The following is a 12,200-nucleotide window of genomic DNA, read 5'->3' as shown; positions in this document are numbered from 1 at the left end:
CCCTGGTTGGGAATCATTGCTGTTCGCTTTGATACACAAAAACACACACACACACACCTACTTTTGGGTGTTCGTGTCTATATACTCTTTGCTTTGTCCTCTGCAATGTTCTTATCAGACATTGGCTGACATTGTTGATGTTTGGCTAAACGATCAGTCGTCCTCTGATCTTTGACTCAGATAAACAAGCACAATCTGCTGTTAAAGCAAAATTTGCCTCTGATGCCATTATCTTCGTAACCTTCACCGAAACAACAGTAAAAGCATTTGTGATAATTAAGTATCATACTTTATGACCTATAGCATGTGTCTGATTTAAAGAAACACTAGGAGTTCAGGCATTATTATTTGTAATATATACATTTGTAATCTTTCCCTTTTATAATTTGATGTTCACATTTAGAAATTTAAACATTCACATTTTGCATACCCACTTATCCAAAATGACTTACAGCACAATCAAACTATGCAGTTTTATCAGTATATAGGCTCCTGGGAATTTAACCTGTACATTTTGGTGTTGCTAGTGCCATGCTCTACCAGCTGAGTTTCTGTGTGTTTTCCTTATACTAAATCATCTGTGTACTACACATCCACTTTGTTATATGGAAAAGTGCAGCTTGGACATTCTGCCTGTGACATATGAAATATGCCAGACTTATTTAGTTTTTCTCAGAAGAAAGAAAATGATATTGGCTTTGAACAAATGAGGGTGGATAAATGATCACTTTTGGGTGAACTTTCCCTTTAAGTATTCATAAAGAGGATATGGCACATCATTTTGTGATAATAACAATCAATATTCTTTATGTATACACACTTTGTGGGAGGGTGACCTCCAGCTGATGAGAACTATGTGAAGTAGAACTGCCCAGCCGAAGGCCAGCCAGAAGGGCAGATGGAAAACTGGTCAAGCATGTGACCTCTTCAACAATCAAAATTCAAGACCTCTGGGTGATTGAACACGACATCACACAATCCAGCAAGAGATCCATAACATCCATATCAGTCCTGCCGAACTGATGGGTTTGGGTTTGGTAAAGTGATCTGATGGCTGACAAGCAATCTTCAGATGTGAGATTGAAGGAAGCAGAAACAGGATCTTTGGGTCCTGGAAGTACATAGAGCATTAGCGAAGGTTGAAATGCCTTAAATGATTTATGGAATGCCATTCTCTTACCAGTTTAATTGATCAACAAGAAAATCATAGATGCATGTTACATGGTGATTCAAGGATAGTTTTGTTGATTTTGTTAAATCATTATTGAGTAATTCATTTTAGTTTATAAATGGAGTAGGGATAAAATGCATGTATTATTACTAATATTCATACTTATGGTTAGAGATTTAAACAAACCCAGAAAAAATTCATTAAACTTCAGTGTGTAACTCCTCCAGTATGCAGTATTATTAAAATTCCATGAAGGAAATGAAGGAAAAACCCAAAGCATATCTAGGGATCAGAATACCATGACAACCTCCTTGCAACCATCCACACCACCCTAATGTTGTGGTGGTAAGTTGTACAAGCACCACTCACATTTTCCTCAGAAAATTTAAAAATCTATTTTTATTTAAAGAAGAGATAGACAGAGAGAGAAATATAAGTATGGTGAGTAGGATGAGTGCTGACCCATGTGGAAGAGGTGGCAAGTTGTTGAGAAATTACTTCATTCAGTGCTGAAGATGTTATGGTGCTAAACACGCCTGTTACGCACTACTCTTACACTCGCTGAGCACTTCATTAGGAAAACCTTTACACCTACTTATTCATGAGAGTATCTAATCAGCCAATCAAGTGGCAGCAGTGCAATGAATAAAATCATGCAGATACAGGTCAGGAGCTTCAGTTAATGTTCACATCCACCATCAGAATGGGGAAATAATGTGATCTCAGTGATTTCAACCGTAGAATGATTATTGGATCCAGATGGTCTGGTTTGAGTTTTTCTGTAACTGCTGATCTCCTTGGATTTTCAAGAACAACAGTAGAGTTTACTCAAAATGGTTCCAAATATAAAAAAAACATCCAATGAGCAGCAGCTTGTTGTTGTTGAGAGACTTCAACGGAGAATGGCCAGACTGGTTCAAGCAGACTGAAAGGCTACAGTAACTCAGATAACCACTCTGTACAATTTTAGTGAGCAGAATAGCATCTCAGAATGCACAACACGTTGAACCTTGAGGCGGATGGGCATAAACAGCGGAAGACCACGTTAGCACTTTATTAGGACCATAGTGTTCCTAATACTTCTAATTAGTGGGAGTATTTTGTCTTTAATTTGACTGGTGTATCAGACACGCACTCAAAAAATAGCTATTCGGCCGAACTTGATTCAATCATGGCCAGTAGTTCCATGTGTTTGAAAAGAGTTTTCTTAACTTAAAATTACTACGTAATCTCAATACAAACACTTTGTGTAGAAAGAACCTAGTTGAATTGGGTAAACCCAACAAAAGTATACATGTCAATGTAAATAAATCTCTTTAATTTCTTTATGAACTATTTAGTAAAAGTGAATATCAGCATGCTAAATACTTGCTGGTGGGAAGCACAACAATAAAACTTCAGTAACAATGCTATATGCTTAGCACAGAATTTGCTCAATAAATCAAGCAATTAAGTTCATGTCGTCATCGTCAGCTCAAGCTCTACTCTTCACCATAATGGTAACCCTCAAATCTACAACATAACAGCAACTTTTCTAAATCTCAACATAACAAAACATGAAACAGGTTATATTTATCTTGCAAAAAAAAAAAAAAAACATAAATTAACATTTAATTTGAACATTTACTCTCCCTATCATGTCCCATGTAAAGCATACTTGGAAATGGAAATCCCCTGCCCAGTTTCATCAATGCTAAATTAACACCACAAAAAGTAATCATGTAGTCCTGACTCAAATGATTAAGTAAACTTCCATTTTAAAAATTTAAATTGATACAAAGCAATTAAATCAAATTCACACAACATTTTATACATTGCAATGGGCATTAAATCTTTTAAACTCTCATTCGCCACAATATTAATCTGCCGGTAGACTGTGGCTATCCACTTTCCTACAGCAATCGTGAAGCTGTGTTCATGATTCGTATCACAGTGTAAATGCCAGCGTCCAGCACCACTTTGAACTCCATGGAAAAACAGAGAGATGGTTGAGACTTGGCATGCTTCAGTGGTGATTCAAATGCACCTCACATAGGTTGATAATACATGATTTCTATCACAAGTACCATCTGGGCTTGTTTTGTACATCAATTAGAGCTAAGAGCTCCTCTCTCCATCATTTTATCACTGACAGGGAAGCGCTGTTGTGGTGTGGTGCATCAGTGTAATGACTCTCCCCAGACACATTACAAAGTTTCCGCCCTCCAAATAAGTGTTTATGCTGGTTTGTGTTGTAGTAACGGTAAATACGTTATACGCGATTAAGAAACATTTGCACGCTAAACTTTTTTAATTAATCGCATGCAATTAATGCATTAATTCTGACATCTCTAGTTAAAAAACATTCTTCTATCCCAGCTTAATATGCAGAGACATCTATATGTTAGCCATTCATATGTTAATTTTCTTGTAAAATATAAACACATTGTCTTTGTGGCACGATAAAAATGCCTGTTTGTTTTGAGAGACTCACTTACACTTGCCCCAACAACGTTACTCAACCAATGCTGTGAGTTGGGGGTGAGACTATCTGACTGTTTGAACTGCTTATGAGGGGCGTATTCAGAAAGCCGTTTTGAAAATACTGTTCATTTTGGAAATTCCATTCAGTGGCGCTAAAGGCACAGAAATTATATACTTCGGTTTTAAGTAAATTGAACAAGCAGTACAAATCTTTTCATACTGAACCTAATCTTTTGTTTAAAAGCAGTTTAAGTATACATTTGTAGGAGATTGTAAAGACAAAATGTGTGTGTTTTTGTTACTTTCTCCTATCCCAACTTAATGTGCTGACACAACTATAAGTAATCCATGTGTAAAATGACATTGGTCTGTTTGTTTGAGCATCCTGACCAGCCTGCATTAGCAACACTGGTTTAGCCAATGGCGTTAGTTTGGGGCTGAACTGTCTGTTTTATCCAACCAATTGAAGACAGAAGTGTACAGGATACCTTTTTGAAAATATTTGTAATTCTTATGCTAGTTTATTTTACCAGAAATCAAATTAGGAAAATTCAGCTCTTTCAGAACTCATTTTATAGTCGGCACTGCTGGAACTAACAACCACTAAGTGAATATTCTTGTCAGCAACATATGCTGTGCTTTTGTGCATATGCATATGTTTGTTGCCCTTGTTAACTGTCAAACTCTGATGTTGAATAGGTTGTGCCACATGGCAAATGGTTTTATCCAAAGAAACATCCCTATAAGCAACTCAAAGTACAAAGTACCCTACATACTGTCCTGGAGCATCATGAGATTAAGTGCCTTGCTCATAGTGAAATGGGAACCCACATATTTGCATGCACCATGCTCATATTTGTATGAGCTACTGTATACAATCACGTGGTTTATATTAGAAATGTAACTCTTTGTGGCTGCCTCATATTTCTAGCTAGGAGCAGGGAGAGGGGCTGTACTGCCATAGAAATCAGTACAGTAATACAGTAATCAATCTCTAATAGGAAACTATTTCTTAAAATTATTTCCTTTTATACACTAACAAATAATAACCAGGTTTCTCTATCTTTATTATTTTCAATCACTCTGATTGTATAATCACTGACAAGACTGAAAGGTACTAGTACAAGCATTTGTAAAACAAAAGGAAGTACATTTTCGGAACACTTTTCAATAAGGTTCTGTACGATAAAGTCATGTCCAGGTTAGAAAGGAAAGTTAAGCACAATCAACAACATTTTATGGCATAATATTGATTACCACAAAATATTATTTAGACTCATCCCTTGTATCTTAAATTATTATTTTTTTTTTTAATTAAAAAAGCTTACTTTATACATGTAAGGTAATGTCTAGTGGCTTTTGAAACTATGTGCATTTTAGCGTTTATGAACTGACCTCATTCACTTCCATTGCAAGTGCCTTACAGTAACTGCAAATCTTGCTTTTTTAAACAAATGAGGGATGAGTCAAAATAATTTTTCAGGAAATCAGCAATATGCAACAAACGCTGTTAACTGAGCTTAATTTGGACTAAAACCGAAACATTCTTTAACATTAGTTAATGCATTATTGGTAGCAACTAACAATGAACAATAATGTTTACAACCCTTACTAAATTTGGTTAAATTAATTTATACTGTATATACTGTTATTCAAGTTCATAATCAATTAAAAATATATGAGTATATGTAGACATTAACCAAGATATAATAAATGCTTAAAAGTATTGTTCTTTGTTAGTTCGTGTTTACTACAAAATGTTATCATATAGAACCTTTGGCAGTGTCACCAGCATTTTTCTATTCAGTCATGTTCTCCTTGAAACTTCAATCTCAGAGTTTGCTGGAGCTGAAATGGGTCAGCTGCACCATTCAAGTAACTCATGAGGGATTCAGGTCCGTCCTTAAGCACTTGAGCACACAAGCAGGACACAATGATCAATGGGCACATCTCAAACAGAGACCGATCTATCCAAGTTAAAGCCACTTGCCAAACGGCTGCCATTTCAGCAGTAATACATCCCCCATGGCAGGCAGCCATAACATTTGGACCTCTCTCTCTGCTGCTAATACAGCATACTGACATAAGTCACACTAGAAGAGAGCGAGCAAGATGGAGAGAGAATGGGTTCCCCTACAGGCAAAAGAAACAGGATAAGTGTGAATTTTATGTACATTTATTTGCAAGAGATTTTTGATAATGTACACATTTTTTTTTTCACATGAGCCAAAGGAGGAGTGACTAAAACACCCTTACCCATGCTAAAATCAATGTAGTTTAAGGACTCTTGGGGTTTGCTTTTATGCAATGGCGGCAACAGATACCATGAAAGATTAAAAAAAAAATTATTAAGCAGTTCAATGTTTTATTAGTCTATTAATTAATCCTTTAAACAATCTTCTGCAAAAGAATATAGTAACATACAGTGTATAGCACATTAATACAGAATGTGCTATGCTAGGTGTGCATTCATTGTCATTTTACAATGCCTCTGAATCTGGCTCATCAAATCAGAATTTAGAGTCTGAGCTATCCATTTAATAAACAGTATTTTTTTTCTTCTTGTTTTCCAGTAAAGATATCTGGACATCCTTAAAACATGACCATTTATTTGAAAAGAAAAATATTTGGTCATATTTTCACAATAAAATCAAACAGAATTTAGAATTGACCTAAAACAAGAAAATACTAGGTCTATTTGCTAATGGGGTACTAAAAATATATTGGTAACAGTGTACAAAAGGTTCCATTCATTAACATTAGATAATACATTAGGTATCATGAACATTTATAAAGTTTTAAGCATTTATTTGTTTTTGTTAATGTTAGTTAATAAAAAATAAATACAACTGTTCATTGTTAGTTCAAAATGCATTAACTAATGTTAACAAACACTTTTGATTTTTAAACATATTAGTATATGTTGAATTTAACATTAACTAAGATTAAGAAATGCTGTAAAACTTCTGTTCTCAACAAATGTTACCAAAATTAACCTTATTGTAAAGTGATACCAATATACTTGTTCAATATCAACTTTACTTAATTTTGTTCATTTATTTAAAAAAAGACTTAGGGAGCAAAATAATATGAGATCTTAAGTAAATGTATCTTGTTTTAAGAATGTTTAGATATTTTTATTGTAAAATAAGAGAAAAATATTGAGTAAGAAAATGAGTTGTCGCAGTGCACACTGCAGAAATCGTTTCTCTAATCAGTATTTTTGTTTTGTTGTCCAGTAAAAATATCTAAACATGATAACAACAAGATACATTTAATTGAGCAGCAAAATTGTGAGATTTTAACACTTTATAAGTTTCTATTTTACCCATTGGTTTTTATTGTTCTAAGAACTAACCTAACACAATTTTGTAAGGTTGAAGCTTAAATATAAAAATAAAATAAAAAACAATATCAATATAAACAACTATAAAATAATATAAGATAGTAGATAAGATAGATAATACAAGATCATATTTACTGAGAACAAGTCTTAAAGGAATGTTCCGGGTTCAATACAAGTCAATCAACAGCATTTGTGGCATAATGCCAATTGCCACATAAAAAGTATTTCGACTAGTTCCTCCTTTACTTTAAAAAATCTGGGTTGCGATGAGGATTGCATGGAAGTGTATGGGGACAATGAAAGTGAACATGGTCAATTTTTGGAGGGTTTAAACACAGATATGTGAAGCTTCTAATTTTATAAAAAGCACTTACATTCATTCTTCTTTTAAAACTTTTGAGCTGTAAAGTTGTTTCAATTGTAATTTTTACAGTCATTTTAGGGTTTGTTGACATTACATCATCATGGTAATGAAGTTGTAAAATTGGCTATAACATTACACTGAAAAGGTTTGCTAGTGATTTTATCACACTAAAATAATTTACACGCATATCATTTATGTCTTGTGGGTATACTTTTGAAAAAGTGAGTATTATAATGTTAACAAATTGACCCCCTTCACTTGCATTGTAAGTGCCTCACTGGAACCTTGATTTTTGCTTTTTATTTTAAAAGAAAAGGAGGAATTTTTGTGGTAATCAGCAATATGACACAAATGCTTTCGATTGTGCTTAACTTGTATTGAACCCAGAATATTCCTTTAATATCTCACACAATTTTGCTTCTCAAGTAATCTTGTTTTAAGGATGTTAAAATATTTTACTAGAAAAATAAATTCTGATTAAGAAACTGATATTTTTGCATCGCATGGCTGCATATTATTCTCATATATAAGAGAAAATGTGAAATTACCTTTCAATTCCAAAAAGCTGTTGTTTAAAATAAAGTTCCATCATCTCTTTATGGACTAAATGCAGTGAATTCAAAACCAAGAGTCAAGACTCTGATGCTGTACAGCAACACTTTATGCAACAGTAACATCTCTTCACCTGCTGTCTTCTCTCATCCTTTCGCTTGTGGCCTCTCCTTTCTCGTGTTGAAATATGCATGCACACATTCCTTCCATCCCTCTGATGGACATATTAGGGAGGATGGTGTACACCAACATGCCATCTTAAGTCCAGCATTTCAAATGCTGTCATTGTTTATAAAACTTTTAAGTATAGCTTTTCTCCCACAGGCACTAAAGAAATGCTTTTAATTAAATGAACAGCTTGTCCAAATGATAGAAAAAAACACCAGTCAATCAGTGATGACAATTAATTGGGTAGACAGCGTAAATGTTAGTGCTAGCACTGGCTCTTTGTTAGTTAATGTCTGTAACAGGTTCTGATCCAAGAAATATTAACCCTGAGAAATAAAGAGAAAAAGTGCTGTTGATTTTTCCATTGTCCGTATTAAAAGTTCAGGACCTACCCAGGAAGAAACAGAGCTGCGAGAGAACTTATGGTTCTCTAGTCTTTCCATGCCATATGCTGCAGATTTGACTGAGGAAGCATTCAAGTCCTGCACATTTCATATAACTGTAGGTTTCTTCTCATTTCTTCTCTCCCCATACATCTGAGGTGATGCGTGCATGTGTGTGTTTATTTTATGTTGCTTTGTCTGCCTCTGGCATCCCAGAAGAGCAGAAAACGTCTACATCCTGAATGCTTGAAGCATCAGTGTTGTCTCCCTCACTTCCAACACTACTCTTAGAGGACACACTGCGCACCAGAGAATTCATCTTTTGGGTGTAGATGTCACTCATATGAATAAATGGGAGACCTCCCAGCATGCTGAGATCTGGAAGATTTTCATCATCTTGTTGGAGCTGGTCAGCCTCCACTAGGGCTTTCTGTCTCTGGTAGTACTTGGAGAACTTATTGAAGATGATGCTGATAGGAAGAGCAACCACAAGCAGGCCACAAATGATGCACAAGGTTGCAACGAGTTTCCCAGCCAGCGTGACCGGATACGTGTCGCCATATCCCACCGTGGTCATGCTGATTGTCGCCCACCACCAGCCCACCGGTATGGTCTGCAGTTTAGACTCATCGTCCTCTCTTTCCGCAAAATAGATGAGCACAGAGAAAATGGAGATACCAACAGAGAGGAAGAGGAGGAGGAGTCCAACCTCATGGTAACTATGACGAAGAGTCGCCCCAAGTGAACGCAACCCGACCGAATGCCGTGCCAGTTTGAGGATGCGAAAGATCCGCATGAGACGCAAGATCTGCACGACCCTCCCAACGTTCTCAAGCTCCTCACTTTCTTCAGCATCGACGGTTTCGAATGCCAGTGTTGCATAAAATGGAACAATGGATGCAAAGTCAATGATGTTTAATGCATTGCACAGGAATTTGCACAAACATGGTGTGACAGCTAACCGTAGGATAAATTCAATGGAGAACCAGAGGACACAAAAGGTCTCAAACACAGCAAACACCGGGTCCTCCACCTCCTTATCATTGGCATCCACCTGGTGGAACTCAGGCATGCTATGAACACACATGGCTACAATACTCATTAGCACCACACTCAAAGAAAGCACAGCCGTAACTTTCGCAGAGCAGGAATATCCAGGATTCTCCAGTCGTAGCCAGAGTTGCTTGCGCTTCTCAGAGCACCAGGTGCCCTCGAACTTCTCCAGGTCTTTATCAAATGCAGAAAGCTCTTCCATGGATGAGTCCAAGCTGTCCTGCAGCTGGTTCTGTGGGTCGTCATCATTTCCCCAATCGCACTCTCCTGCATACTCTTTCTGTTCTAGAAATTTGTTGCTGCAACAAGCGTCAAGGTGAAGCTCTTTAATGCCCCAATATTCTAATTCCTGACTAAAACTAAACACACACAACTCTTCCATAAGGTGGATCTTACCAGTATGGTAAAAATTCAGCACATAGCGAAAAAATCCTGGGTTGCGGTCAAAATAATATTCGCGGTCGGCTGCACCATAGTCATCGCAAAGCTGGAGAATAGCAGCCTCTGAGCTGCAGTAAAGTAATCGGGCCAGCCGCGTGTTGGGGAAACGCTGGAGGATGATGCGTTCCACGCGCTGCTTAAAGCCACCAACGTTGAGGTTGATGAAGCTCTCCTCGGGACCACGGTGGTGCAGGACCTGCCCGTACACCATGATGAAGGCCAGAACATGAAGGTGTAAATGGGACAGTCAAACTAAGCAGTGGTGGAGAAAGATCCAGAAAGTGATCAGCTATGGCTCCATGCCTATATTGGGAGAAAAATTGGAGAAACCCAAGTTACAAAAAAAAAAAAAATTTTAAGAAGAAAAGGTTGACCTGATGGCAATAAATTAATTATTTCTCACCATACACCAATTTACTGTGCTCAGCTCTATAATCCTGGCATATTATGCTGTAAATTACAAGACAGAAAATTCCAGCCTTAAGATTTAAATGCAAATGCTGAAATACAGCTGATCTTTGATGTACTGCTTGTATCTGTAACAGCTGTAATGGGATAAGAGCATTCTGGAGCCCAAAATCAGCCTTTATAGCTGCTAATGTATATTGATTCTGTATAGTGTCATAAACTAAGCCTAAACAACACTGATGAACATTTTAACACTGACTCTGTCTTTCTCTCGCAGTCTTCTGAGCACTTCGGCAAAATCACACTTCTAGGAGGTGATTTAATTCTCTGAAAAGTTGTCAGTTCTGAAAAACAATACATTTAGTAGGGTTTGGAGAATGGAGATTTTCTTTTATATGATAAAAACAAAGAAATAATTTCAGTCTTATCTACATTAAACTTTTTACAAAGAAAGTAACCAAAGAAAAACATCAAAATGTTTTAAAATATCAAAGAAACACACAATAAAACATGTTGAATTTGTGTACAAAATAGTGGTAACAGTTTACAATAAGGTTCCATTTGCTAACATTTGTTAATGCATAAGGTATCATGAACTAACAATGAACAATATATCTTTACAGCATTTATTAATCTTTGCTAATGTAAGTAATGTTAATGTTATCATATAGAACCTTTGGCAGTGTCACCAGTTAATGCATTTGTATATGTTGAAATTGACTTTTACCAATATTAATAAATTCTGTAAATGTAGTTCCTGTTTACTAATGTTACCCACTTTATAATAAAGTTATATTCATTCACATTAGTTAACTGCATTAGTGAACATGAACTAACAATAACCCATACTTTTACACGACTCGTTATTCTTTTTTTTATGTAAATTTCAGCATATAATAGATTTAAAATTAAATGTTGTTGTACTTTAGCATTAGTTAACAATGAACAATCGTGTTTTCATAAACTAACATTAACCAAGATTAATAAATGTTGTTAAAATATAGTTCATTATTAAGTTCATTCTATCAAATGCATTTACAGAATTGTTAACAATTAGAACCTTATTACAAAGTGTTACTAAAATAATTATTTTAAATTATACACCTAGATAACTGTTTATTTCGTTCGCGGGAACTTTTCTGGAGACAGCAGGTGAATAAATATGCGTCCACCTCCTGCTCCGATGTCCAACTCCGGTACCGCGAACAGCACCAAACATTAAGTTCTAAAATTAAGTGGAAGATTTACCTCTTTCCCTTTCTTGTGGCGTCAGTGCACTGCAAAAACGTTCGGTGTAGATATTGCCATCCTCCAGCGCCTCCCTTCAGAAAAGCTAGTCCGTTGTGCGCTCACTCGCAGTATTTGCCCCATGTCCCGCAGCGGACAGTGTCGGGTGGGACGCTTGGCATTGAGTGAGCCGCTATGCACTTGCGGTTCCTCGGGGCAGCTGCGCGTCCGTGCGTCACTGACCCGTGGCAACTAGTGCGCGCTTGCGCTTTGCCTTCGAGGACGTACGCGCCTTCCTCACGCTCAAACCGTGCGCTTTTTGTCAACTTCAAGCATAGGTGGTGAAACAAGAGGAAGAAGAATAGAGTGAAGAATAGAGTGAAAAATAAAGGGAAGTGGCGGTCAGATACTTTGGCCAGCCGTGAAGAGCAGCAAAATTATTAGAAAACGAATGAAAGGCTGAGATTAAAGATCCGTCGAGTTCCTAACTGCTGAGAAAGAGAACTGAGATCAAATGGAGGATTACGGGGAACGTCACCGTTATGATAACAAACGAAAGGAACGCAGATGTGTCGAGACGCGTTTTTATAACTGGTTATTTTTAACTTGACATGACGTTTTAAA

The 12,200-nt window shown here is 36.5% G+C and overlaps 1 protein-coding gene across 1 annotated transcript; it reads right to left on the bottom strand.

The window, feature by feature from the left end:
* Positions 1-8,631: 8,631 nt before the first annotated feature.
* On the bottom strand, positions 8,632-10,152 carry kcns3a (potassium voltage-gated channel, delayed-rectifier, subfamily S, member 3a). The gene has a single exon (XM_052151635.1). The coding sequence runs from the start codon at positions 10,150-10,152 to the stop codon at positions 8,632-8,634; it is 1,521 nt and encodes a 506-aa protein (XP_052007595.1).
* Positions 10,153-12,200: the final 2,048 nt, after the last annotated feature.

The sequence above is a fragment of the Xyrauchen texanus genome, chromosome 20, assembly GCF_025860055.1.
Source record: "Xyrauchen texanus isolate HMW12.3.18 chromosome 20, RBS_HiC_50CHRs, whole genome shotgun sequence".
Lineage (NCBI taxonomy): Eukaryota > Metazoa > Chordata > Actinopteri > Cypriniformes > Catostomidae > Xyrauchen > Xyrauchen texanus.
Note: the sequence above shows the minus strand (reverse complement) of the source record. Positions and strands in the feature narration are given on the sequence as shown.